The 25,515-nt window shown below is 37.7% G+C and overlaps 3 protein-coding genes across 3 annotated transcripts in view; 1 reads left to right on the plus strand and 2 right to left on the minus strand.

Annotated features, from left to right (window-relative positions):
* Positions 1–25,515, plus strand: part of ggcta (gamma-glutamylcyclotransferase a) — a 439,956-nt gene that overhangs the window by 407,073 nt on the left and 7,368 nt on the right. The window lies entirely within an intron of this gene.
* rplp1 (ribosomal protein lateral stalk subunit P1) lies at positions 16,697–19,008 on the minus strand. The gene is made up of 4 exons (XM_055219123.2): positions 18,798–19,008; positions 17,916–17,990; positions 16,922–17,036; positions 16,697–16,812 (listed from the first exon to the last, which is right to left on the minus strand). Exons 1-4 carry the CDS (start codon positions 18,867–18,869, stop codon positions 16,730–16,732), a joined length of 345 nt encoding a protein of 114 aa, XP_055075098.1. The 5' UTR covers positions 18,870–19,008; the 3' UTR covers positions 16,697–16,729.
* On the minus strand, positions 19,345–25,328 carry clptm1l (CLPTM1 like). The gene is made up of 17 exons (XM_055220728.2): positions 24,789–25,328; positions 24,568–24,662; positions 24,292–24,481; positions 24,064–24,212; positions 23,902–23,980; positions 23,256–23,373; positions 22,741–22,835; positions 22,569–22,653; positions 22,306–22,409; positions 22,150–22,215; positions 22,006–22,056; positions 21,844–21,926; positions 21,562–21,596; positions 21,403–21,458; positions 21,273–21,317; positions 20,057–20,172; positions 19,345–19,973 (listed from the first exon to the last, which is right to left on the minus strand). Exons 1-17 carry the CDS (start codon positions 24,951–24,953, stop codon positions 19,889–19,891), a joined length of 1,617 nt encoding a protein of 538 aa, XP_055076703.1. The 5' UTR covers positions 24,954–25,328; the 3' UTR covers positions 19,345–19,888.

Raw genomic sequence — 25,515 nt, forward strand, 5'->3', positions numbered from 1 at the left:
TGAAACGTCAAATATATATGAATTCGTTTGGTCTTTACAAAGCACTCATAAAAAAAGTGTTTCTTTATTAATGTAAAACATCGAAAATTTATAATGATTAAAATTTAAAAATATTTAAATGTCTTAAACAATCGATCAATATTGATTCATTTTTATAATAGATTGTTTGAGGGTTTTTTAACGAACAATATTTTATTAATCGTAACATTTTAATTTAAAAAACACAGAAATGTTAGACTAAATAAATCGGATGATTGTTACCGTTGGTTTTGTGTTTTGCAGAAACATGAAGGATCTTATCTTCACATCAACCGCAAAGTCACCACCGTTGTTTCTCTATTTAATTTCGGCCATTTCTTATTTCTTTATCTGTCTTTTGACTCTTTCGAGAAGGAGTTTTACTCCAGCGTTTAACAGCCTTTTCTCCTTCGGAGTTATTTTGGATGATCGAGAGAAATTTCGGGGTTTAAGTATAACACGGTGTGAGTTCAGTTCCTCATCTCTGCTTAAAGTTTCACTCCTGTTGAACACATTTAGATTTCAGGACTAATCTAATCTTGCCTTGAAGCTCAACAGAACAATTTGTCAAAAAAAGAATTATTCATATTAGTACCAGGGTATTTATTTAAAGATGAGAAACTGCATTTTTGTGCTAAATAATGCCCTGCGTTTAAAGTTTTATTAAGAACATTATATTTATTTATTTATTATTATTAAACAAAATTTGAAGCTTTTGGAACTTCTTAATATGGCTGTTTTTATTAAACGTTTAAAATGAGCACAAAAATTAAATGGGATTCAATTACGACATGTTTTATCAACAAAAAACCCTCAACACAAAATCTCTTATCGAAATATTTTCTAATTCTAACTATTAATATTGTTAAAGAGCCTTTAAGAGAGCCCTCATTTTTTTTAAGTGCAGTCCAACATTTGTCACATGAAATTTTCTTAACCAGGTGTCAAATGAGTTCCTTCCTGCTGTCTTGTTCGGAAAAAGCGAAATGTAAGTGTGAAATTACAAATAAAACGCTGATACGCGGGTCGTGCCGATAAACTTCTTAAGCAAGATGCACGCACGAGGCTGCTGGGGCCTAGATTTGGCATCTGTAATGAGAATTGGCCCCTGTCGGAGCTCAACTCTGTCTATCAGCTCATCAGCGAATCCCTCTTGAATTCATCTCAATGCCGCGGTATTTTTAAGTCTAATGAATTCTGTTGTCAGACTTCTTGACAGAAAGCGAAGACTCCGACTAACTCCAATTAACACCTTCTAATGATGCTGAGCTCCCGATGGCGCGCGGATCATCTGCCCCGGGCGGGGGTACTGATGGGGGTAGCGGGCTAAAAATGTTCTGTGCTCCTTCACCACCCGTGTCAGCGAGTGCCACACCGGATCACCGCGACCTGCCCCGCGCAGCGTGTACGAACTCCTGCCGGTAACGAGCATCTGTGTGGAACGAGGACGCGCGCGGCAGGCGGCTGTCGATGGCAGATGCACGTTCACGAGCAGTTGCAGATATTACTGCTGAAGCTGTCACTGCAGGCATTGTCAAAGGAAACTGATCTGTCACAATGAGACAAGGCCTAAAATAACACCGAGATGTCAGATCTGTTTTAAATGGTTTATATTTGGTAATATCTGAATGACTATACATTAAATAAATAGCAAGTGATAGCAAGTTATGCTATGGATTTACTACCAATAAAACCAAAAGTATAGTTAAAGCATGGTTACCACAAATTTACCATGGCTTATACAGCATGGTTTAAAATCATAAAACTATTGTTTTACAAATGGTAATCATTCATTACACTTTTACTATAATAAAATCATGGTAGTTTTCATAAGTGAAGGTAAATTAATACTTGTTTAATTCAATATCTACACAAAGTACAGTAATATTAAACAATCATGCCATTAGAGTGGACAGATCTTTAAAGGTCATGTTTACTATTCATGTTGTGATGTCATATCCAAATCACATGAGTGACCTTTGACCATACTCAAAATGTATGACATCCTTTAAAATGGCAGACGAAAGTAGTCATCTGAATTATTTACTGCAGCACACATGTATAACTTACTCAAAATAGTTAGATTTTGAATTATATAGGCTATATTGTTATACACTGATTTAATAATATAAGTGAAAGTGAACGGCCAATGTATGATAAGCATTTAACCCATCTAGAAGTGGTAAACACATGCATTGCAAGTCGTGAACATGGTGCAGTGGCACCACAGCTTGCCGACCGTGAGACTCGAACTCTCAACTTACAAGCCCGACTCCCTAACCACTAGGCCACGACTGCCCTAATAATTCATGCATCAGAGGTTTAGATGGCCTTTCCCAAAAATAAAAATTTCTGAAACAAGAGTTGCACATGATGCAATCTCCTGACATGCAGTGCCAGACGTGTTTTTGATTTTCCCACCTCTAAAGGAAAGTCTAATCCCTGCGTTGTGGTGCTATGTAAGGGAATTCCTCATGAATCGTCCTGGAGGATGTCTGATGTTGTCTAGTTGGTTTAGCTAATGGATCACACGCACACATGAGCTTTGGGAGGACAGGACCTGCTCTTTTACAACAAGTCAATCGACATGCGACACTAACATGCATTAATGCAGGAACAACAGTAATCAATAGACACTTTACCTCTGCTCTGCATGTAAACGAGGAGAGAGAAACACGATGGTCTGATCCTGAGCTATCAGACACCTGAAGGGATTTCCAAACAGGGACTGATCCAGATTTACTACGATCTCCTTTGACATGCACTAGGTGTGTTTGAAGCAGTCCAGTTTCGTATAAACAGCAGGATTCTGAAAGGGAAATATAAAAATGACCTTCATACATCTATTGAATCCACACTCTTAAAAGGGTACTTCACAATGCCATAAAAGAACAATTTTTGCTAAAAGGTTCGATAAAGAATAGTTAACATCTAAAGAAACGGTTCTAAGTGGAGAAGAAAGGTTCTTTAAATAACAAAAGGTAAGAATGGTTCTTTAAAGACTGAATGGTTCTACTATGGCACCACTGTGAAGAACCCTTAAAGCACCTTTATTTTTAAAGGAATATTCCACTTTCACAAAAAATTTTGATAATTTACTCACCCCCATGTCATCCATGTTTATGTCTTTCTTTGTTCAGTCAAAAAGAAATTACGTTTTTGAGGAATATATTCCAGGATTGTTCTCCATATAGTGGACCTCATCAGTTTACAGTTTCAATGCAGCTTTAAATGACTCTAAATGATCCCAACTGAGGCATAAGAGTCAAAAAAAATTTTGCCAAAAAAATAAAATATATGTACTTTTAAATCTTACACTTCTCGCCTTGCAGCCACGTCGAAAAGTCACGCGTGACATATGCGAAACTATTGCTTCAGTTTTTACAATTGTGGAGAAAGAGGACCGTTCTGACTTTGTTGTATGTGTACTGATACTAATTGATGTCAGTTTATTGTTTAAAATGGTCCGCATGCGTGACCTTTCCACGTGATTACGTAAAACGTACACTGTAAATAATTAGCTGTAAATTATGCTTTTGGTTGCCAGTAACTTACTGTAGATTTAAATTTATGTTATTTACTGGCAACCGTTTGTTCAAAGTTAAAGGGGACATTTCACAACACTTCTTTTAATATGTCAAATAAAACTTTGGTGTCCCCAGAGCACATATGCAAAGTTTTAGCTCAAAATACCATATAGATAATTTTTTATAGCATGTTTAAATTGTCACTTTGTGTGTGTGAGCAAAATTGTGCCATTTTGGGTGTGTCCTTATAAATGCAAATGAGCTGATCTCTGCCCTAAATGGCAGTGCTGTGGTTGGATAGTGCAGATTAAGGGGCGGTATTATCCCCTTCTGACATCACAAAAGGAGGCAAATTTTAATGTCCTATTTTTTCACATGCTTGCAGAGAATGGCTTACCAAAACTAAGTTACTGGGTTGATCTTTTCACATTTTCTAGGTTGATAGAATCTCTGGGGACCCAATTATAGCACTTAAACATGGAAAAAGTCACATTTTCATGATTTGTCCCCTTTAAATGAACATTAAATATTAACAAGTATTTGTCTTTAAAGAATAAAATTATAAAATAACAGCCTCATGCAAAGCAGAAATCCTCATCAATCTTTTGGTTTCCCAGAATGCTTTGCATGGGGCTGTTATTTTAGTTTTATTCTGTAAAGATAAACACTGTTAATGTTTCAAGTTCATTTAACTTTAAACAAACTGTTGCCAGTAAATAACATTTATATACATTTAAATCTACAGCAAGTTACCGGCAAACAGCTGACAGTAATACTGTAATTTCTACACAATTTTTTTACAGTGTAAGGTCACACTGCACGTCACAAGACTAGTGCAAGATGAGAAGTTGTGGTTTAAAAGTAAAAAAAAAAAGTAAAATGGCGATCGTTTTGCTAGATAAGACCGTTATGCCTCAGTTGGGATCGTTTAGAGCCCTTTGGAGCTGCATTGAAACTGTAAACTTTTAAGGTCCACTAAAGGCCACTATATGGAGAAAAATTCTGGAATGTTTTCCTTAAAAGCTTAAAATTCTTCTCGACTAAACAAAGAAAGACATTAACATCTTGGATGACATGGGGGTGAGTAAATTATCTGGATTTTATTTATTTATTCATCATAAGGCAAGTTTATTTGATTTGAAACAAATTTTACACAAGACATGAAGAAAACAGGGAGGCCAAAGGTCAAGTTCACTCTTAGAAGCATCTCTATTCACTTCAATGGTAACACTTCTAATTCTAATTTGATCATTATTTGCTATAACTCTCATAACCTTCATTGCATCAGCTTTAACCGGCATTAAATTATTGCAAGATTTTACAAAGTTTTCCTTACCTACAATTAGTCTATAGCAAGACCCAAAACGCTCTTTACCTATTGATTCACATTTGTTTTTTATGCAATTATATGTAAGAAATTTATCATAAGTCCAAAAACACTAAAAGTACACTGCAATACATTCCTTTATAGATTGTAAATGCATATGTGACCCTGGACCATCATACGTCGCACAGGTATATTTGGAGCAAAAGCCAAGAGTACTACTGTAAATATATCAAAATGTTTATTTTATTTAGATTTTTACACCCTTAGATTCCAGATTTACAAATATTGTCACCATACATCAATATTTACTTAAATTTCAGATTTAAATACCTGGTTTTGTGGTCCAGGGTCACATGCAGGACAAACAATCAAAGATAAAATAGTACAAAGATCACACTGCATTGAGTCTGTTCTTGGATCAGTTAATGATCAAACTCTATAGATTATCTAGTCTGATGTTGGGAGGTCAGGGGTGTTGTATTGGGTTGTGATCACACAGATTGCCCAGCCTGTGTGTGTGTGTGTGTGTGTGGGTAAGGTTTGAGTCAGTGGTGCATGAATAACAGCACGGGGCCCTTGCTCAGACCTGCACTTAACACTGAATTGATTTTAGACACCCCTCACTGTCAAGGGAGGGTCCGGGGTCTACCACTGGAGATCAACCTGAACACACACAAACCACACATACATTTTACATGATGACACACATACCGAGTTTCTATCAGATTTTATGCTGGACATCAAGTGAAACCCAACAAGATTGTTTATCAAAAAATAAACACTAAAATGTTTTTATATTGCCATAAACTTGATCATGATTTGTTCAGAGAAGATCAGGCTCTCGCTGTGTCCCTTTGAAAAGCTCAACAGGTTTGGTTTTTAAATGCAATTTGGTATTTTCAACCCAGCATTGGGACATAAAGGGACATACCCAGCCGTTGGATTAAATTAACCCAGAAAATGTTTACATTTGACCCAACAATGGGTTAAAACAACTTAGCATTTTGGGACAAAGACCACCCAGCAGAGGTTAAATTACAAACTAATGGGTTTTTGTCATCCCTTTCTGACCCAGTGCTGGGTTGAAAATATCCCCACCATTTTTTAGTGATTAACCATCATTGCAATAAATCTGCATCACATGTTATTTTACTTTGCTTCTTTTTTTATGTTTTTTGAGGATAAACGATATGGCATATATGACAATATGCCAATAGTTTTGATATGCTAACCCGAATTGTCTTCCCTGCCATCTACGACCCCATTTATAGGTCACAAACCCACCGGTCGAGACAGTCCACATGCACGCTCACCACACAGATTCAAAGGAAGGGAACAAAACTATCACATCATTTGTCCTGGATCAGAATGGCAGGTCAAAGGGCATCGTTCTGTACCAGCGCCCTCCTGTGGCTGTCCCACGAGACACACTGCAGCACTAAAGCTTCTGACATGACCACAAACAAGTTCCAATGAAATGTGCAAAGACGTTCATGTGTGTGCGCGCGTGTGCGGGTACAGGGAGTGTGTTGTCCGTAGCCGGCGAGCTGGAAAGTTGCCGTGGCTGAAATCAATGCACTGGCACTTTGAGGAGCGTCCGACAGATTTAGATGTCCCAGTAGAGTCCAAACCGCTGGAAAATAAGAAAGACAACATCCCTCCATCCCTCAAGCGGCCTGGGGGACCTGGGATGCTACTTTACCGTCACCCAGGGACCAAACGCAACACACTTGATAACCTCCAACCTGGATAACACAACTCTGGTGAGCATACATATTTTAGATAGAAGTTTAAGATAATGTTGTGCAAAATAAACCCGATTTATCAGCTCGCCAGATTAACCGATGACTATCAAGAACGTCAAAGAAAATGTTTTTTTTTTATTTTAAGTGCTAAAATTGTGAAATGTTTAGGTGTGAAATATTATAAGCATAATGAGCACAGTGGGATAAACAGTGTAAGTGACTGAGAGCAGATGGTGAACTGTTGACCCTGTTGGTCCCACTTATGACAAACCAACTGTGTTGTGGAGAACCAGAGGTTAAATTCTGTCAAAAACAAAAAAGTTATAAACTCTGTTTTTAACAGAACTTTAAGTTCTTAGTTTGTGGTTTCTTGCATTTTGTTTAGCTTCAGCGTCAGACGGCATGCCCACAGACAGTTGGCTGAACTTCTGCATACAGCATGCTTAACTGGAAACACATTAGCAGATTCAAAGTCGTCTTCTGATTGGTTGAATTACACATGATTTCTGTGAGATGTGTGTTTAGCGATCTTTAAAGGAGTTGTATGTAGGATTGACCACTTAGTATTTAAATTCAAAATATTGAAGATGGGTTTCCACCCACACCCTCTAGGGTTGCCAGACACATAAAGGAGTGCAACTGACAATGGAAAGCATACGTTTATCTGTTCATTTTCAGGCTTGCAATGTTTTTGTTGATTGCAAATTACAAATCCGTTCGTGTGGATTGCTATAACTCAATCTGTGGCTCATTTCTGAGGTTGCATCCACCGGAGGGCACATTTATGGCCCATTGCGATTTTATTTAAGCAAGCGTAAAAACTGCCAACCGAGCTATCTACAAATATAGACGGTTTCATCAGACGCACCTGCGGTGACGCGATACACGTCTGGTCCAAACTTTACTTACGGTTTCAGTTTTTTTTAATGACTAGTTGCTAACTTGAACTTTTGGACAAATACCTCTTTGAAAATAAATGATTTGGTTTCCTGAGTAATCTACGTGTTGTTTATTTTGCTTGTTATATAAATAAACTATGTTTAAAGTACTTTGTTGTTAGTTATTCTTAGCGGAGTTTACCGGAAGTTACGTGTTGACCACGAAAGCCGCTTGTTTATGTTGTTACTGCTGAGACGTCTATATTATAGTATTATTTTTTATTTACTACAGTCAAAATCCTACAAACAGCTCCATTAACGGTCTGCTTAGAAACAACACAAAACCGTCTGATCGAAGAAGAAGAAAGTAAGTGACAATGCTTTATCAAGATCGAATAATTGCTACATTTTTAAAAGTATGTGAGATTCACGGCATAAAGTCTTTAAAAGACGTCCAAGAGTTTTGCTTGAAACAATTAACGGAATTTTAAAGAGATATTTTAACATATCTGTGTTGTTATAAACTTTAGAGATGTTCGTGAATGAATGATTTACTGGTTCCACACCGGTCTGTTATTTTGGAGAAATCGCCACGCCCCTAAACACAACATGGCACAAAGCGAATAGTTATTGGTTGCTTTAGTTGGTAAATGGTTGCCTTCAGTTTAAAGGCCTAGCTACTCTACATTTATTTAGATGAATGCATGAAACAAGTAAACAGAATTTGCCAGGTGAAAAGATTGAAGTGAGGAAATGTCACTAATTTTTCAAGATATAGTCTCTGGGTAAAAAAACTACTTATGTCCAATTGTTTTCCAAAAATGTCATGACACCACATTTTTATGTATATTATTTTTTAAATAAGATAAGCTCATGAATCTTAAGTACAAAATATTTAGATTACCGGTTCTTTCACCACAAGGATTGCCCTACAGTTGGAAGTACAGTAACAGCACTGTGCCCACAGGGAAAGCATTTAACCTAACAGTACATTAATCCAGGAGGATTGACCCCGTTATAATTCAACTCACTAGTCACTGTGGATGTACTGTAAGCTTTTCCTAAACTACTTCTCAGCCCAAAATCCAGTCTGTCCTTTTTAACAGAAATAGTGAAACTGCTAAAATTACAGCAGCATTTATTTCACACACTGAGTCACTGTGTACAGTGGCTATGCGGCTGTTGGGATTCTTGTGAACTTTCTGTAATGGCGAAGATACTGTACCAACCTGCCGATGAGGTGATTGTCACACTGAAAATAAACTGTCGTCTCGAAACTGAGAGTAAAAGCCAAGAATATGTCCAAAGACCAGATTAAATGATGTCATCTCTGGTTTCAGCTGATGTCCACCTGCAACAAAATTCAGACATGCAGAGGTGAATAAAATCTTTATTTATTGCTGCTAGTGAAATGTCATCTTTATGATTGTAACATGCTGAGCATATTATAGGATAAGTCTTCTTGGAGATATTTAGGTTCACGAGTATTGATGATCTATACTACTGGTTCCCAACCTTTTCCTTGGGGCCCCGCTATGTACATATAGACATATCTGAAAAAAAACCCATCTTACAGCATTTAAAAAAATCTTTTAAAAAAGACATTATTAGTAGAAAATGTTATGCATCTTTACTTAAGCATATCAGATCCCCCCTTGTGAACTCTGGCACCCCCCTTGGACCCCAGGTTTGGATCCACTGAACTATACAATGGTGATCTATTAAAGGTCACTACTTCTGGGAACTCAAGCAGTAACATGCCAATTTTAAGCTTTGATCATTGACCAGACCAGACCAGACAAAACAACCCTCACAGGCATTCAAATACATTCAGAACCTCTCCTCTGGAAAACATTTCAGATCGAACTTAAAATTTACACCAAAACTAGTTTTCCTTAAAATGTAAGAACCCCTGGCATTAGATCACACTTAAAATTACTAAACAACACTCAAGGAAGTTCACCCATAAACAAAAAAATCTGTCATAATTCCTTCACCGTCATATAATTACAACCTGTGTTTATGTAATTCATTCACATATGACTTAACCATACATGGTCCACAACTTCAAATATTTAGGGAAGTTGCGTCACTACGCTGGAATTGTACAGCTTTTCTTTACCATTATATACCACATTATGATGAGCAAGTAAGAAAAGACAGATCTCAGTACTGGCATTAGAACAGTTATTGCTCACTCAAGTGAAGTCCCTAATGTCTACCAAAATCAGTCATGTAAATTTCAACACAAAATTATTAAAGTCGCCGTAAAACGGAAGTACCGATTGCCTAATTTTCCTGCCTAAATGGATATCTCTAAAATCAAGTGCAAAAATCACAATTAAATAACATATTTCTGACTGAAATTTAAACCTGATAACAGTACCAGAACTCAAAAATTGCTAATATTCAAGCGTCGCATTGTCACCCATATTACTGTTGTTATATCCAATAACTTTGGCTATTTTCATATCATCTTCACGTTAATGTTTTTAGGAGAATGATTCCTTTAAGACTCACCGTTCTTCCTCTTCAGGCTGATGGTGTCTGTAACTAACAGCTGAACACGTAAATGCAGGTTTTTGTACAATCTGTCTGTCTCGCTGTTCCTGAAGTTTTTGGCACTGTGTAAAGAGTTTTAGACTTAATTGCGTCATTGTGGTGCCTAGCAAGTTGCATCCAGACAAATTTCTTACGACAAGTCTGTATGACACATAACAAAAAGTCAAAAAGGTTGACATTATAAGCTTACAACAGAAAAACACATACAACTGCAAGAAAAAGTATGTGAACCCCTAGGAATAAACTGGTTTTCTACTGTGATTTGCCATAAAATGTGATCTGATCCTCATCTAGGTCACAACAATAGACAAACACAATGCGCATAAGGTGACAACACACAGATAATTCTAGTTTCTTGTGTCTTTTTTGAGAACCCCCATTAAACATTCATAGTGCTGGAGGAAAATGTGAGTGAACCCTTGGATTTAAAGGTAGGGTAACACATTTTGAAAAATGCTAACGGTAGCCGCCTAGCAATGAAATCCCGATCCCACCCTCAAGTCAAACCGCCATCCAAAGTCACGCCTCTTCCAAAACACATGAACACGCACAGATCAGACGGTCACATCTCATGTCTCATTCATCAGCAGTGAGAAAACTTTGCAGTACAAAGTCGAATAACACTGCCAAAATAACCAAACAACTGGTTTACATCAGAATTAGTTTAAGCACACGTTCGGTTGTGTAGACGTAGTAACTATATCGTTACGCTAATCCGTAAACGAACACAAATTTCATAAGCAACACAATGTTTCATCAAAGTAGAATATCTGAATCCATCTCAATACAAACATATCGCGTACCTACCTTACCAAAATAAACTGTGCAACAACTCTTTCAGACCCTTTGCGTCCTGCAGCTGTTTGCATCTCGTGGTAAAGCAGTGAAGAAGTTACCGATGTTCATTTGGGGTTTTGCTCTTGCTTATCCAGGCAGTTTTTGCTGTTGTTGTTATAAAAGATGCCTTTAGTTTTGTGCCTCCTGTGTAGGTTGTCAATTTAGCAGAAAAGTTTGCTGTTCTCACTGTTTACAGGCAGGAGGTGAGCGCACGTGAACGCGCCGATGACGTATGGTGTCTGCGTGGACTCGCTGCGCGGTGGGCATTCAAATTATGCTTATGTATGAGGGACAAAAATGGAAACGTCCGTTCGGACCGAAATCTATGATTTGTTGAACATTTTTTGGTCCTACGCCTTTCACAGATGACATAAATTTCTACAAATACATTTAAACAACTTAACACAGTGATTGCTATCAGGATGTAAGGAGACTTTTAACCAGCATAACAAAAAATGTTTCAGGATCAAATCTGTTACCCTACCTTTAACAGCTTGTTGAGCCTCATTTGGCAGCAAATACTTCAAGCAAGCGCTTTCGGTAGTTCTGAATCAGACCTGCGCATCGTTCAGAAGCAATTTTTGCTCATTCCCCTTTACAAAACCGCTTTAACTCAACACATTTGTAGGATGTCTGGTGTGAACCGTTCTCTTGAGGTCATTCCACAGGTTAAGGTTTTGGCTTTGACTAGGCCACTCCAAATGGCCAGTCTGTATTGGATTTATTACAATGCTTAAGGTCATTGTCCTGTTGCATCAACTAACTTCTACTGAGCTTCAACTGGTGGACAGCCACCCTGACATTATCCTTTAGGATTTTTTTTTACTTAATAATTCATTTTACCCTCGATGATGGCAAGTGGTCCAGGCCATGAGGCAGCAAAGCAAGCCCAAATCATGATGTTCCCTCCACCATACTTCACTGTTGGGATGATGTTTTGTTGTTGGTAAGTTGTGCCTATTTTGCGCCATACAATTTTTCCCAAAAAATTCAACTTTTGTTTCATCAAGCCATAAAATATTTTCCCAGTAGCACTGGGGTTTGCCAAGGTGCTCTTTTGCAAACTTCAGGCTCACAGCAATGTTTTTCGGGAGAGCAGCGGCTTCCTCCATGGTGTACTGTCATAGACACCGTGCCTGTCCAAAGACTTGCGTATGGTAGACTCAGGAACAGAGCTGTGTGCCCGTTCCAATGATGTCTTCAAGCCTTTAGCTGTTACTCGTGGGTTCTTCTTTACTTCACTGAGTATTCTGCATGATGTCTTAGGAGTCATCTTGACTGTGCGCCCACTTCTAGGAAGGGTAGCTACAGTATTTAACTGTCTCCATTTATAGACAATTTGTCTAAGTGTAGACTGATGGAGGTCTAAACATTTTGGGATTGTTTTGTATCCCTTTTCAGCCTTATGGAGTGCAACATCTCTTGATCAGATATCTTTATAAGAGCATTGTTCAGAAGAGCTGACAGCAATCTTAAAATGTGTGAGTGTCTTAATATCAATCAAAGTTGCACTAAACCACACATTTAAACTCATTTTATTAATTGGACTCCAGTTTGCCAGCTTCTGACAAAAAAAGCTTTCAATAACCATAAGTCCATGGGCTCACTTACATTTTCCTCCAGCACTGCGAATGTTTAATGGGTGTTTCCAAAAAAGACACAAGAAACTGGAATTATTTATGTCTTGTGAGCTTATGCACATCTTGTTTGTTTATTGTCGTGACCTAGATGAGGATCAGATAACATTTTTTGGCAAATCACTGTAGAAAACCAGTTCATTCCTAGGGGTTCACATACTTTTTCTTGCCACTGTATTTATGCATACTGCATACGATTTTATCCAAATTGACAGTGAACTATGCATTGTATTAGTGCACATTTACCTGGGAGGTCAATATGTGACCTTGGCTTTGCTATAATTATATTAAGACAATAAGGTATAAGTGTATAAAATGAAAGCAGCGTGTGCAATGTAAAATAAATTATATAAACATAAAGTCAAAAAACTTAAATAATAAACGTTTAAGACTATACAACTACTGATCTCACAACAAAGTCTCAAGAACATCTCATAACCATATGCTGTGTTTATGTTAGGCTAATGAACTTAAACGATAACCTGACCCTCACATAAACCTATGAACATACATGAGACTTAATACATAACATGAATTTGCAGATTTTTTTTGAGGAATTGCCTCATCATTAAAAAGCTGGCCCTCACAAGTATAGCCAACGCTATCTATGAGAATGGCTAATTCGTATTAATTCATACGACCACATTCGTAGGTTTTTGTATGATTTGCCTTGACCCCTGTGACGTTGGGGTTAGGTGCGGGTTAGGTTTCGTTGTTGATGTTTTTTTTTCATGAGAATTGTACGATTTTGCACGATTAACTTGAATTCATATGAATTAGCAAACTCATAAAATATGTACGAATTCTCATGGTATAGCCAAATCTGTATACACAAACATTACTGTTACCCCTTCAGTGTTTGTTGAGGGATCTGAACACAACTACAGTTGAGGTGTAATGAACTGGTGAGAGAGTTTGTGTTATCTGTGTTCAGGGGTGTGACTTTTTCTTTTGGGAAACTAACTATTTTGAGACTAAACCCCTGCACTGTGAGAAAGCCTGAGAAAATCTGACATTGACTATAAGAGGACTGAAACAAATGCTTACATCTTCATAAGAGCAGATCTCAATGTACGATGATGTCTTCTTTACACCTGTGTAACACACATAATGGAAGTATGTTAATAACATACATGATACTTCAGAAAACATAGGACACAGCCTCCATAAACATTGTGGAGATGAATGACATTTAGCAAACACTTGGACCACAAAACCAGTCATAAGTAGCATGGGTATAATTTAAGAGTTTGGTTCCAAAACCAATATTTTTTTTTAATTTTGCATTTCAATTAATTCCAATGAACCTGCAGTTGGTTTGTTTTGATTCAGGGCTCCATAACTAAAGATATACAGCTATAAATAAAACACAATACAAACTCTTCATTTGTAGTACAATATATTGAATGGGTCAGAATTATCTTTTTTTTGCCACGAATCATTAGGATATTAAGTAAAGGTCATGTTCCATTAAGGTATTTTGTAAATATCCTACTATAAATATCTAAAAATAATAATATTTATCATTTGTAATATGTTGCTAAAGACTTTATTTGGACAACTTTAAAGGCGATTTTCTCAATATTAAAGAGCACTTTTCACAAGACTTTTTAAAGATGTCAAATAAATCTTTGGTGTCCCCAGTGTACATATGTGACTTTTTAACTCAAAATATTATATAGATAATTTATTATAACATGTTAAAATTGCCACTTTGTAGGTGCGAGCAAAAATGTGCCATTTTTGGGTGTGCCCTGTTAAATGCAAATGAGCTGATGAAAAGCAAACACTGATCCCAATAATGGGATGGTGGTTTGTTGAAATTAAATCTCAATTGTGCTGTCAATTATTCTCTCTCTCTCTCTCTCTCTCTCTATCTCTCCCTCTCTCTCTCCACTAAATGGCAGTGCTGTGGTTGGATAGTGCAGATTAAAGGGGGTCGCACACCGGACGAGAAGCGCAGCGCCACGTCGCACCATGAATCTAAAAACAGAACACATTATTTTCTATCAATGTATGCACACCGGCGGCACCTGTCCGCTGTGACTTTAGACACTGCTTAAATCCCTGTCGTGCCACAGAGCGCCACTCACATAGTTTAAATAACATAATTTTTGACCCGAATCGTTAGCAATTCAGATTGGCTGCTAACGTATATTTCGTATGTTGAAGTAGACTATCTGACTAAGCTTGCGCTTTTTAATGTGCACTTTCGGTGTACAATACCTCCGCTTTGTCCTAGACGTGGCGTGATGTTGTGTGACCCTCTTAAGGGGCGCTATTATTATAATAAGATCCCCTATTGACATCAAAAGGGGAGCCCAATTTCAATTACCTGTTTTTATGCTTGCACAGAATGGTTTACCAAAACTAAGTTACTGGGTTGATCTTTTTCACATTTTCTGGGTTGATAGAAGCAGTGGAGACCCAATTATAGCACTTAAACATGGAAAAAGTCAGATTTCCTCATGATATGTCCCCTTTAAAAATATTGCACCCTCATACACCAGATTTCCAAGTAGTTGTATCTTAGCAAAATATTGTCCTATCCTGATGTAATAATTTCAACAAAAAATACCCTTATGACTGCTTTTGTTGTCCAGGGTCACATATGATTCCTTTTGTTCTTAGATGCTTTTTTTAACAACACATAAAATATTTGGGCTCCTGTTATATTTGAGTTTTTCAGCATTTTTTGAAAATGATTATCATTAGCAGCTTATAATTTTATAACAAAAATAATGTATTACAATACTATATTATATTAAATTAAATTTAATCACCCAAACACAAACGTATCACTACAGGATTTAGATAAGCAGCTCAGTATAACGTTAGTGCAGCAGAAATAGCAGCACGTATGAATCTGACTTTCATAAAAGGTGAAGTGTCTTCAAACTCACCATTAAATGATGTAGATTTTCATTGCTTTATAAATTGGTTTTGACATTTTTGGACATCTGGTTACTGTCTGTAAAGACAAGAGGACAACAATAACCGAATCTTTCTTCATCTGTTCCCCTGACAGACTGTCGCAGTAAACACTGTGTTCTGCTGCCATCCGTTGGTAAACTTGCGTTACTGATTTACACACACACAGTAAAATCATATGAATGCATATGAAATAATGTACTCGTGGTCGTAGTGCACGTATTTTGGTGTAAACTCAAATAAAGATATATTGTTTATGTCCGTTTAATACTTCGCTTCAGATCTGTTCGCCTTTGATTTGCATAGAAGTACGCTCATATTCTTCCCGCTCTTCGAGAATTTAAAATAACGTCAATTTAACGTTACGTCACGGAAAGCTCTTGTTAATCCATTACTGCACTGTAAACTGTTTAAATTGTTTAGATTTGTCAAACTCTGACTTTAGTCATGCTTCATATAAAATTGATGTTTATTTAAATTTTATTTTGCTATATCCAGTTAAACAGAAGATACCGATGACTTCTTATGTCCGTAATGTTTCCACAAATAATAAATAAAAAATGATGATGATTAAAAAGATAAAATCTTTTTTTCCCCGCTAACACGACATGCTCCAATAAAGTTGTAATAAATTTAGCAAAATCTTGAAAATTGATCATACCATACATCCCTCACCTGCCGTAGTGACCTTTACACAGGAAGTAATACAAATAAAAGTCCCCAAGGAGCGACATGTAACACCAAAGACATGAGATCGTGTACACCACGTTTTCTTAAAATATCTTAAAAATAGTGCATCTATTAAATTTTAACTTTTAAAATCATACATTGTTGTAGTTTAATTATTACAATATTCACCGATTATCCTTAAGTGTTACACATTTTGTTAATATGCAGCTCACAAATTCAGTTACAACTACAAGCTGTGGGCTGACAGGTGGCCTGTCAAATGTTTTTAACAAAAAATTAAGCAGTTCGCTTACTAGATTTCATTAAAAACCTTTTGCAAAATTTTCCTACACAGCATTCCACAAACCACTTGATATAACAAACTTTTCTGCAGGACCTTAACTTTACTATAAAAAAAGTACATAAAGTTGTTTATAATGTAATTCAAAGTAACATGTTACAAGAAATGATGGTAGATGTGTAAAAACGGACTGGATGTCAATTCAACATGTGGTTAATCTGCTACCTCACAAACCCCTCAACCCGAGTAATGACACTTACAGCATTGACAGTTTCATTTTTTATTAAAAGAACTGCTTTAATCGAAAAGACCGAAGCCCATGTCTTCATCGGACTCCTCGGACTCATCTTTCTTCTCTTCTTTCTTCTCCTCCTCTTTGGCTGCAACAGACAAGATAAAACGTGAGAAACTCAAAGCTAGATATATCGTTTTCAATGACCGATGATTTAACGCCGATTTAAACGCATGTGAAAACTCAGGAACAGTTACCTGGTGCGTCTCCACCTGCAGGAGCAGCAGCACCTCCTGCAGCAGCGGCAGGTGCAGCACCACCTCCAGCACCAACGTTACAGATCAGACTGCCGATGTCAACGCTGGCCAGAGCCTGAACACAGATTTTTTTTTTTTAAAGAACAGTGTTAATGTTCTACAAAAAAAAAGCGTTTAAAAGGTTAACAATGCTTTTAAAAGTAACACACCGACATTTTGGGAATTTAGCTTATTCCCCGTATCACCCAGAGTTAGATAAGGCCACACATACCCCTTTCATCCCCGCGCATGCCGCAACTGTCAGACACACCCCTCACTAGCCCAGCCCAGCACCAAGACTAAAAGTGAATGGCTCCAGCCAGCACACTGCTCCCAACAAGTGCCAAACAACGCCAACATTTTCCTATTTATATGTTGCGATTTGTAAGGTCACACCGTGTACAAATAACATGGTTATAAGAGACACAGCCACCCTTTAACCGTATACATACAGGGAACTATATTCACAGAAGACAGAGTGCTTCGCTCGCAGCACCCGAGAAACCCAGTGGTGAGGAGAAGAGAGTTCGCTCAGAGTCACGCCGCCATGTAGCAGTGCTTCACCTTCTGAGAATATAGTTCACAGCATGTATACTGTTAAAACATTGCTGTCTCTCATATGACCCTGCCACCCGTACACAATGTGACCATACAAATCACAACATATAAACAGGAAAATGTTGACGCTATTTTGTCACCTATAGGGAGCAGTATGCTAGCTGGAGCCATCCACCTCCAGTCTTTGTGCTAAGCTAAGCCAGCAGGGGGTGTCAGACAGAGTTACGGCACGCGTGGGGATGAAAAAGTCATGTATGGACCCATCCAACTCTGGGGGATACGGTGAATAAGCTAAATGCTCCGATTAAACTTGATAAAGCACAAACTATTTAACCCAAATGATCCTTATTTTTTACACTAACGGTGTATAAGACATACAACTGGTGAGATGACGCACCTTAGCGAAGAGACCAGGCCAGAAAGGCTCAATGGTCACGCCAGCAGCCTTGATAAGAGCGTTGAGCTTGTCCTCCTGTGTAACACAACCAAAAACAAGTTAAACACACAGAACTGCACAAATCGGGCGGGCAAGTTAATTTATTACTTACTCATCATAATCGACAACAGTGCATGTGTACCACATACTATGTGAACACTGTGTAAATGTGACAGCACAACACCACCTTGCACGTGTTTTATACTTAGTGACTCTAATACCCTCATTTTGGATGATAAGTTTAAAGTTAACAAATTATCAAGGTTTAGTGATTTATTAGGCATTGAAAGTGTTGAATTGAATTACACTATGGCAAATCTATAAGTTTTGTTGTTAAATGATACCATAATGGTAATACCTGGTAAACAAAACTTTAAAAATATGGTTTATGAATGGTGTAATGCTGTCTGTACCAATCATTAACATTTAATACGATTTACTGAACAATGGTAAAGTAGGAGCACTAACTTAACTGTCAAGTTAACTGATTCATTAATTTATGATTGTTACAACCGAAACATAATACACTTAACTGGTTATACTGTGACTGAATACGAGTGTAAAACATATATATAAAAGAAAGCATACACGTGTGTTCTAGTATGTGCATTGGTTTTCACTGCCGCCACTTAACTTACACATCAACTCATTCATAACTCTGCTAACGTTAGAAAACCAGCAGACTTAAAAAATATAAAATACACAGAATATGGTACGGTCACCAGTTGATACAGATCCAAACATAACACACGAAACAACATATTTTAAACTTAAAAATGCCGGTATCGTACTGTCAGTGTCCCGGATGTTAATGGCGCGCGGCTCTAGCCTGATGATACTCACCGTGACGGTAACTTCATCATCGTGGAGGATGAGAGCGGAGTAAATACAGGCCAGCTCGGATACAGATGCCATTTTTCTATCAGCAGTTTAATGTTTCAGACGTGGATGCCTAAATTTGACGGTGCTAGTCGCCGGATTGACAGGCCTTAGCTTCGTGAGAAGAACCGAGCACCTCAGGCACAGATACGAGAGAGAACGGAAAGGGCCGATGGGGGCGGGGCGATGCCTTATATAGCATCGTGCGTCACTTCAGTGGGCGAGACCAAAAGCTGTGATTGGCTCGTCAGTTCTTTTATTCTTGAGGAAAGTGGGGTAAACTATAATTGCTTACTTGGAGATCTAATAATAAAACGTAGCCTATTATTATTATTATACGATTAAAATGGTAAGTATTACTGTTGAATGAATGTGTTAATGTGGTAATTTACATAGTAGCTATTGTAAATGGTAGAGATTATGGATAGATATTCTGTATATTTCTAGGTACATATACACACAATATAAGGGCAGCAGGCCCGTCACAAAAAAATACAGACAGACATACACATAGCATAGACTATTTAATAAAATGTCAGATATTAAGCAGATAAATCACAGAAACATTTTAATGGAATAAGGAACACAAAATCAAACATATCCATCATCTCTCTGAACAAATAAACATCAGTCATGTTATTCAAATTAATCTATTCATATTCAAAATTAAACAGGTCATAAATATGAAGCTGTGGTCTTTGGCACCCATGGTCTTAATTTCCAAACACTATTTGAGACTGAATAAACAGTCCCATCAAAATACATTATGTAAAATTAAACCAAGCTTCATATACATTTTCTTATTATCCTTTAACACAACAAATTATACAGTAATCATTTAAACTTTGTCGGACGGCCCCCGCACGTGTCTCAGGAATGTCAATCGGGAATCAACGGTCGACCTTCGCAGTCATTTCAATAAATGTTCATCTACATAAATCTCAATATAAATGTTCCCTTGACAAACGTAGTATCTTCTGTATCTCCAGACACTGCGTTTTGTGTGTTTTTAATCCTGACAGCTGATTCCATGAAAACATCGTGCTGTGATGACGTTAATCTTCTTTAGATTTTCTTCTGGCCGTTTCATCGTAAGACAATCCGTATTCATTTACTCGGGCTTTGTCCACCGGATACAGCCTGGAACAATTCAACATATCACGAGTCATTCGTATGCATTTAAATTTTCAATTTTAATGTTAGATGAAAGAGAGGTTTCTTACCATCTTTGATAAAGGTAAACAAGAAATACAACGTCATCCCTAAAGCAAGCCAACCGATGAGAAGTTGGCATGGTAATGATAAAAGCAAAGACATCGTCGATGAATGTATTAAAAGCCTGTTGAAAAACAAACAATAGTACTTATTAAATAAAAGCAGTTATAGAAACTAAACATACACCAATATTAGCATTTTGCCCTGTCCCAAATGGCACCCTACTGTGGCATTCACACCAGACGCGGAAGAGGCGGCAAGCACAAGTGATTTACATGTTAAGTCAATGCAAAGACGTGGACAGGCATCCTGCGGCGCGAAACTCGTACAGTGGCATTCGCGAATTGAGCGTTGCTGCGGGAAACAAGCGCATTGAAAAATCTGAACTTTAGCGGATATTGGCACTGTGTTAACCAATCAGGAGCTTGCTCTAGTAGTTACGTGATAACAGGGAGTGAGCGGAGTCGCAGAAGCCCCTCCCATGATGGGAATTTCCGTGTGAATGTCATTATTGACTAGAATTTCACATGCGAATGAAGCGAGAAAACTCTAAATGTCCAAGCGCCCAAATATGCGCGAATACCGCAGTTGGTGTGAATGCCACATAAGGGGGCATGAACACCAAAGGCGCATGTTTTCAATTGTTTCCAATGAAAGCGCTGCACTTTCAAAAACACAGAGTGTTGGCTTTCAGCACGGAAAAAAATCCGCCAGCTGCAGGCTGTTTTGAAAAACGTTGTGCTTCCGTTGGAAACAATTGAAAACATGCGCCGGCCGCGAGCGTAAAAGCTTTGGTGTGCACGCCCCCTGAGCGCTGAGCACCCAGAGTTGAAAAATGTTCACGTCAATGTCAGTTCTTACTCGGCTGTCCAATCACAGTGGAGGAGGGGCGGGACAACAACCACCATATCACAACAACCAACTGGCGCATCGTTCAACGACTGATAAACAAAGCACAAATATCATAGCAACCAAAACGCTTAGCTGAGAAAACACTTGCAAGTGCCCACAGTTGGCATCCGCTTGGCATTTCAGCCATGTTTAAATACTTTGGTGGACACGGCCATTAAGACACGTGCTGGCTGCTCGACGATTTTTTCGCGCACAGCTCTGAGTGTCAGTGTTGAAAAATGTTACCAAAGAAGTGTTACCATTGGTCAACATAGATGTGATGACAGATTTATTGTGCTCATAGTGTTGCGGTTGCATGTATTCTCCTCTTACCTTGTACATAAAAGCTTTCCAGGGTAAATGAGCCACAGACTTCATCTGTCAAAATAAATGAACAGATTAAAAACAACTGGAGGTCATGTATTGCTTTTATTATTCTGTTTTATTATTAATCTGAACAAACCTTGTAGTTTACGAAGAGTTGCGGCAACATGAAGAGGAATCCAAAGGCATAAACTCCTGTTCAAATAAAAATGAAGATTAACAATAAAAGTTTTTATAATTGATTGACTCTTAAAGTAATATAAAAAAACTAAATAAATAAAGTTTTAATGTGACTCACCATTGACTAAACTGTTTATAATCCAAGAGTACCAGCTATGCAAAATAAAGTATTTAGATTTTAACACACAATCCAACACATTTAAAAAAAAATTTTTATTTTAACTTGTTGATTTCAATCTTACTCAGTCAATATTAAAGACAAAAAGGTTTTATGTAGAAAACAAAAAAATATTATAGCTAAGTTTTCACATGCAGGGTCACAAATGTAGATGTTTTAGTAATTGATGTTTTGATGACATGTATGATGTCATGTGATTACAGTGTTAAAGTGACAGTGTACCTTTTATATTTCACAAACACCAGAGCGTATACGGCCCCACCAACACAGAGAGGATACAGCAGATATGACAGATACTTCATCGCCTGGATGATGATAAAAAGCACATTAATATTCAGATATATTTAAAAGAAATCATAAGACCAAACTGGCAGTAAAACTCACTAGTGTGTCATATTCCTCTGTTCTCCTCTCAGACTCATCAGATTTCCCAAACTGCAGAAATAATCAGCCACACATTTTAAAAAAAAATTCACCAGTACTCACTGGTAACTAGTTAATTCACAGCCCTAAAAAAAAACAGTTTACCAGGAGTGTTGGAGTGAAGCCCCTCCAGATGACATGTACTTTAAAAGCCTTTTTCACTTTCCACACCTAAACCAACAAAGGACAAAGAAATTACAATGGTTACCTCACTATAACTGTATCCATTATGTTTAAAAAGACACCACAGCGGATCAATACCTCAATCAAAGATCCGATTCCAGCAGGAACCAAAACCAGCAGGCTGGTTTGCTCATCCAGGAGATAGAGGAAGATCACAATGGTGCTGAAACATCTCCACAGTACTAATAGACACAGATGAAAACACAACATTAACCCACATGTCATGACATCTCTCGGTTTCACTGCCGTCAGAATGTTTTGCATGCCATGTAAATCAACATCTGTCCTGTTAGAGGAAGCTCATCATGTAAATCATCATCTGTCCTGTTGATTTCATTCACCTGCTTTACTGGACATGCCCACCATACTCTTCTTGTGTTTCCAGAAACTGATGTCGTTCTTGAAGGCCAGAAAGTCAAACAAAAGATGGAAGAAAATGTTACGATGTATTAAAAGCAAAAACCTCATCCGATGCACAACATTACACATTCGGATTTAAATGCGCACACTTACATGGAAAGCCGCCACAAAAAATGTGAGTGCAAGAAAATATAGGTTTGTGTCCACAAATATTCCCTTGATTTCATCCGCATCTTTTTCAGTGAAGCCTAAAGATGTAAAAAATAAATATAATCAACAACGGGAAAAAAATATTATTATCGGAAAAAAGGTGGATCTCATGATCTTCTTTTTGTTGTTTTTTTGCATTGTTATATTATTTCAATTAAGTACATTTACTTTCCAAACTTCATGTTACTGTGAGTCTAAACATAACTTTTTAGTAATTCTCATTATAGATGCACAGATACTAAATTTATGTGCCGTTAAAGCCAAAAAATACTACTATCATGTATGCACACTAGACAATTAAAAAAATGTATAATTTCTTTATTTCACATACCAGCAATGTCACATTGGAAAAAAAATCCTATTAATCTTTATTTTGATTGGGGGGGGTTCATGAGATTCACCAAAAAAAAAAACACAATATATATTAAACTCCCAATGGATCAAAATGAGATTCTTACCGAACTGCTGCAGTGAATAAACAGCATCTTGCATGTGGATCCAGAAGCGCAGTTTCCCCAGAGCGATGGAGTCATATGAGATGGTCAGAGGCAGTTCAGTAGAGCTACTGTTGATCTCCTGTTTCACATTAAACACATTGCTTTTCAACATCAAGAGTTTAGGTCAAAACCTACATGTTTGCATAAATTAAAGCATATATTTAAAAGCACATTATGTAACTTTCACTGCAGATCTGCCGGTGACATCAAACTATCGCAAGAGCGATATAAAAACAGAACTCCCGCATTAGTTTTTATGTCATACGCTGATCAATCTGGGAAACCAAACACATCTATGGTTTCTATGGCTATAAAAGCTGAAACTGAGGATAACCTGGACATGACGGCATTGACAAGCGATCCAATGAAGAGAGGTGGGACATTTTTATATAATATTGCAAATTATCTGAATGCAAGTATTTTTGAAACATTTATGATAACGTAAGTACACATATGAACTAAATATATAACGCTTTCATTCGCTTTATTCGCATTATCACACACAAGCTTGTGTCTATTCACGTCTTTGCATTGACTTTGTATGTAATCTACTCGTGCAAATCGTTAAATTCGCGTTTGGTGTGCAGATGCCTTAAAGATGCAGTACCATCAAATCCTTCACTCTGTTGCTGAGTTCATCCACAAACAGCAGCGGCAGGTAAATCATCTTTTTGCCACTCTGGTATCTAAAAGACACAAATAAACTGAATTATACAGGATTGACCATTCAAACACAGTAAGTGAAATATTCGGAAAACACTGCACTAACACTCTCATGTAGCGGTGCACATCTCCAGGCAGAGCCTCACGATCAAACTGAAAGTGCTCAGAGACCACGTTCAGGGTCAGACGAGAGCGCCAGTGAGAAACGGGTCGGTCCGTCTCCGAGTGAGCACCTGGGTTTTGCTGCTCTGGTTTCTGGATAACAATAAAACCAGACCATCACTGACTGCACAGTGTAATGTGTGAAAAACATCTTTGTTAGGAATCGTCTTACCTCCGGCTCATCTTGACCCGTGATCAGGCTGATCTCTGGAGGTTTGGGCAACATGTACGTGGTCAGCTGTGTTACTAAATGCACTTGATGTGGATCCTGCCACGGGTTCATCCCTGCCTGGTGCAGGAACACCATGGCGTACAGCGTTCCATTTTTCCTTGTCTTCTTCGGCAAAGATACATTTACTAACCTAAACATACAGAAATAAGGTTTTGACAACTACACGGACAAAATGACAAATAAATCCACAATGGATACTGTCAGTATTTGATTTACCTCTCAAACCTGCTATTCACATCAAATTCTTCCTCTCTGTGGATGAGACTGTGTCCACCATCAGCATTTGGTTTCAGCGCTGTGTATACACTCAACTGATAAAAGACATTAAAACATAAACCATCTAGTCATTAAAAATATAACCAGAGAACCTCCAAGTAAAGACTAATAATAAACATGGAAAAGTAAACATCTATCTGGACAATACATGACATTCTTACCTGCAGTCGAGGTTTCCCAGCCAGGTAAGGTGAAATACAGCCGTTACCCTTGGGATTTTCACAGGGTTTAGTGTAAACGATCCCAAACATTACCCAACATGTGTGTAGTACATACAGGAGGAAGAACCCCACTATCAGGCTCGTGAACGAGGCTTTAGGAAACATTTTAACTGCATTAAACACAGCGCACAGCTTCAGTGAAAACACATGAGACAATACTGGACATGAACATGATCTCTGAACGCTTTATACAGAGATCAGAGCTGAAGATGAGGATCTGATCAGCTGTCAGTCAGTCCTGATGCACAGTCACTAACACACGTCACTCTAAATCCACACAACAGCATCGTTTATAACGTCTCCAGTCATATTTTAACCGCATTTTCACTCCAGCATTTTTAGATAATCCCCTGTAAAGTCACGAATGAATCTTCATAACGAATCGCGTGTGTTAAATTTCTATAATTCGTCCCCGATTCACTTGAGGCGTGATGTTTCAATGAGCGTTTTCCGGTATTAACTTCCTGCTGTCGGGATGCCAGATTGTCAATAATTCAACTTCCCTTATAACGTTGACTAAATATTTCATGAATTAAAATTTTAATTTCGATTTGATTACAATTATGTATTGTTTTTGTATAGTGTACCTGTAATATTAGGGATCCCTGAATTGTTATTGGTATTTTATATTTGTTTTGTCATCATAGATGGTGCTATGCCTCGTTCA

This window comes from Misgurnus anguillicaudatus, chromosome 20 (assembly GCF_027580225.2).
Source record: "Misgurnus anguillicaudatus chromosome 20, ASM2758022v2, whole genome shotgun sequence".
In the NCBI taxonomy this organism is placed as follows: domain Eukaryota; kingdom Metazoa; phylum Chordata; class Actinopteri; order Cypriniformes; family Cobitidae; genus Misgurnus; species Misgurnus anguillicaudatus.